Source organism: Alosa pseudoharengus, unplaced genomic scaffold, assembly GCF_046254945.1.
Source record: "Alosa pseudoharengus isolate Yale_2024_CS ecotype anadromous, Long Island Sound unplaced genomic scaffold, YU_APseudo_1.1 YU_APseudo_1.1_scf_9, whole genome shotgun sequence".
Taxonomy (NCBI): domain Eukaryota; kingdom Metazoa; phylum Chordata; class Actinopteri; order Clupeiformes; family Clupeidae; genus Alosa; species Alosa pseudoharengus.
This window is the reverse complement of record NW_027468881.1, coordinates 39,205,257-39,207,756: the sequence shown is the minus strand read 5'-3', so window position 1 is coordinate 39,207,756 and position 2,500 is coordinate 39,205,257. Positions and strand designations below refer to the sequence as shown.

The following is a 2,500-nucleotide window of genomic DNA, read 5'->3' as shown; positions in this document are numbered from 1 at the left end:
CAGCCCCTTCGAGCAGGTAACGTTGAGTTAGCTAACGATAGATATCTGACCGTAACGCCAGCTCGCCATTCACTTAATATTCCTCTCTGATCAGTTCTGTATTGCGGCCTGGAGCTAATGTCAGTGTCCATTTAAGATAACAAGACCGTGCACTCATCAAACGGACCTAGTTTCTTCTACATTCCTGTGCAGATGTGTTTGGCCAGCTTGCAGGATGGCTTCTGCGGCACACGTCCGTATAAAGCCAAGCTGGATAACGTAACGCAGGTAGTAACGTTAGGCTAGGGGAGAGAGCCTTAGACTCTGGAGGGGCTGTGGTGGACATGAAGTTGCCTAAACCTCGAAGCGAATCCCAGTTATGGGAAATGGGAAATGCGTGTGTTATGTGTGATGGAGGGTGTGCTCTCTCGTCAGTAGAATATCACAGCAGAAGCCCATTCATTCTTGCGCATACCCCCCCGCGCTGAGCGCTGTCTACCGCTGACATGCATCAACAGCGCTGGGCAAACCAGCGGGGACCCACAGTCCGTCTGTTCGACCGGTAATTTAATTCCAAGGCTGTTTTCTACGGGTTGATAGTACTGGAGTGTATTATCCGGCTTTCCCACTTCCGCATCTTTAATAGGATTTTCGTGCTTCCGGGACCAGCTGTGTGCAGGGTGACTAAACCAGTTGTGTTTGTCGACATGCAGCGCGTGGTACCAGCAGTCAGATAATCTGTCATCTGCGCATGATCTCTGGTGCCCAGTCCCGGGCTGCGTAGCAGCTGTCAGCTGATTTACTGCAAGGTGCTAATCAAGTGTATCCACTGTGGTAGTTGCAGTCACTCTTCTGATTATGTTTTACATTTTTGAATTGTGCATTACATTCATTACATACAGATCTTGTGTGTGTATGTGTTTGTAACTGATCTGTAGATGTAAAACGTGTATGTGTGTAAAATTGATCTCTATGCATGTAACTGATCTGTTGTGTGTGTGTGTGTGTGTGTGTGTGTGTGTGTGTGTGTAGGTGCGTGTCGACTGTGGGGATGTATTCGGAGTGGCGTTCTCTGCAGCTGGAGTTCCAGGGTGGGGGGGGGCATCTGAGCGTGCTGCACTCGTACCCCCCCGCAGTGGGGCAGGATGTGGCTGCCATCCTGCTCACCCCTCTAGGGGCCACACTCAAGGCCTCCACCAGCACCCTCAGGACCGACAAGGAGGTGAGCACACACACACACACACACACACACACACACACACACACACACTCAAGGCCTCCACCAGCACCCTCAGGACCGACAAGGAGGTGAGCACACACACACACACACACACACACACACACACACACACACACACACACTCAAGGCCTCCACCAGCACCCTCAGGACCGACAAGGAGGTGAGCACACACACACACACACACACACACACACACACACACACACACACACACACTCAAGTCCTCCACTAGCACCCTCAGGACCGACAAGGAGGTGAGCACACACACACACACACACACACACACACACACTCAAGGCCTCCACCAGCACCCTCAGGACCGACAAGGAGGTGAGCACACACACACACACACACACACACACACACACACACACACACTCAAGGCCTCCACCAGCACCCTCAGGACCGACAAGGAGGTGAGCACACACACACTCACACAAGAAGATGACCGGATGCCAGCTAGCTTAGCTGTGCTTGTGGAACGTTGGTAAACCTCACTCCCCGACGCCTCAAGAGTGCTGCTGGCATGCGAGCCAGTAGCCTGGGCTATTGGCTCAATTGTTAGCACGCTTGCCTCCCGATCCGAGGTGCTGCTGTTCGCGGGTTCGAGTCCGGGCGTGTGCAGGGCTGAATCGCGCAGGTTCAACACAACGCAGGTTACATGCACACTCACACACACACACTACCGTGGGCTTAATGTGGATTGTCTTGTTGCAGGTGAAATGGACGATGGAGGTGCTGTGTTTTGGGCTGACCCCACCGGTTGACATGGAAACGGTGCGCTTGTGTGTGGAAGTGTACACTGATTGGATGATGGTGCTAGTGGCGCCCAGAGACTCCACCCCCCCACCGCTGGTCAAGGAGCCAGACCGCTACGTCCAGACCATCCTCACACACCTCTACAACCTGTTCCTGGCACGGTACACACACACACACACACACACACACACACACACATTCCAGACCATCCTCACACACCTCTACAACCTGTTCCTGGCACGGTACACACACACACACACACACACACACACATTCCAGACCATCCTCACACACCTCTACAACCTGTTCCTGGCACGGTACACACACACACACACACACACACACACACATTCCAGACCATCCTGACACACCTCTACAACCTGTTCCTGGCACGGTACACACACACACACACACACACACACACACACACACACACACACACACACACACACACACACACACACACACACACACACACACACACACACATTCCAGACCATCCTCACACACCTCTACAACCTG

General features: G+C 53.0%; 1 protein-coding gene across 5 annotated transcripts in view; it reads left to right on the top strand.

Annotated features, from left to right (window-relative positions):
• Nucleotides 1-2,500, top strand: part of LOC143115381 (ral GTPase-activating protein subunit beta-like) — a 47,299-nt gene that overhangs the window by 219 nt on the left and 44,580 nt on the right. For all 5 annotated transcript variants that reach the window (XR_012985087.1, XM_076277368.1, XM_076277369.1 and 2 more), the window contains exons 1-3: nt 1-16; nt 1,012-1,201; nt 1,937-2,139. The exon at nt 1-16 is cut by the window's left edge and continues 219 nt beyond it. Coding sequence is in view for 4 of the 5 variants with exons in the window: in XM_076277368.1 (XP_076133483.1) it covers nt 1,031-1,201; nt 1,937-2,139 (374 nt within the window). In the remaining variant the exon portion in view is untranslated. The remainder of the gene's footprint in view (nt 17-1,011; nt 1,202-1,936; nt 2,140-2,500) is intronic.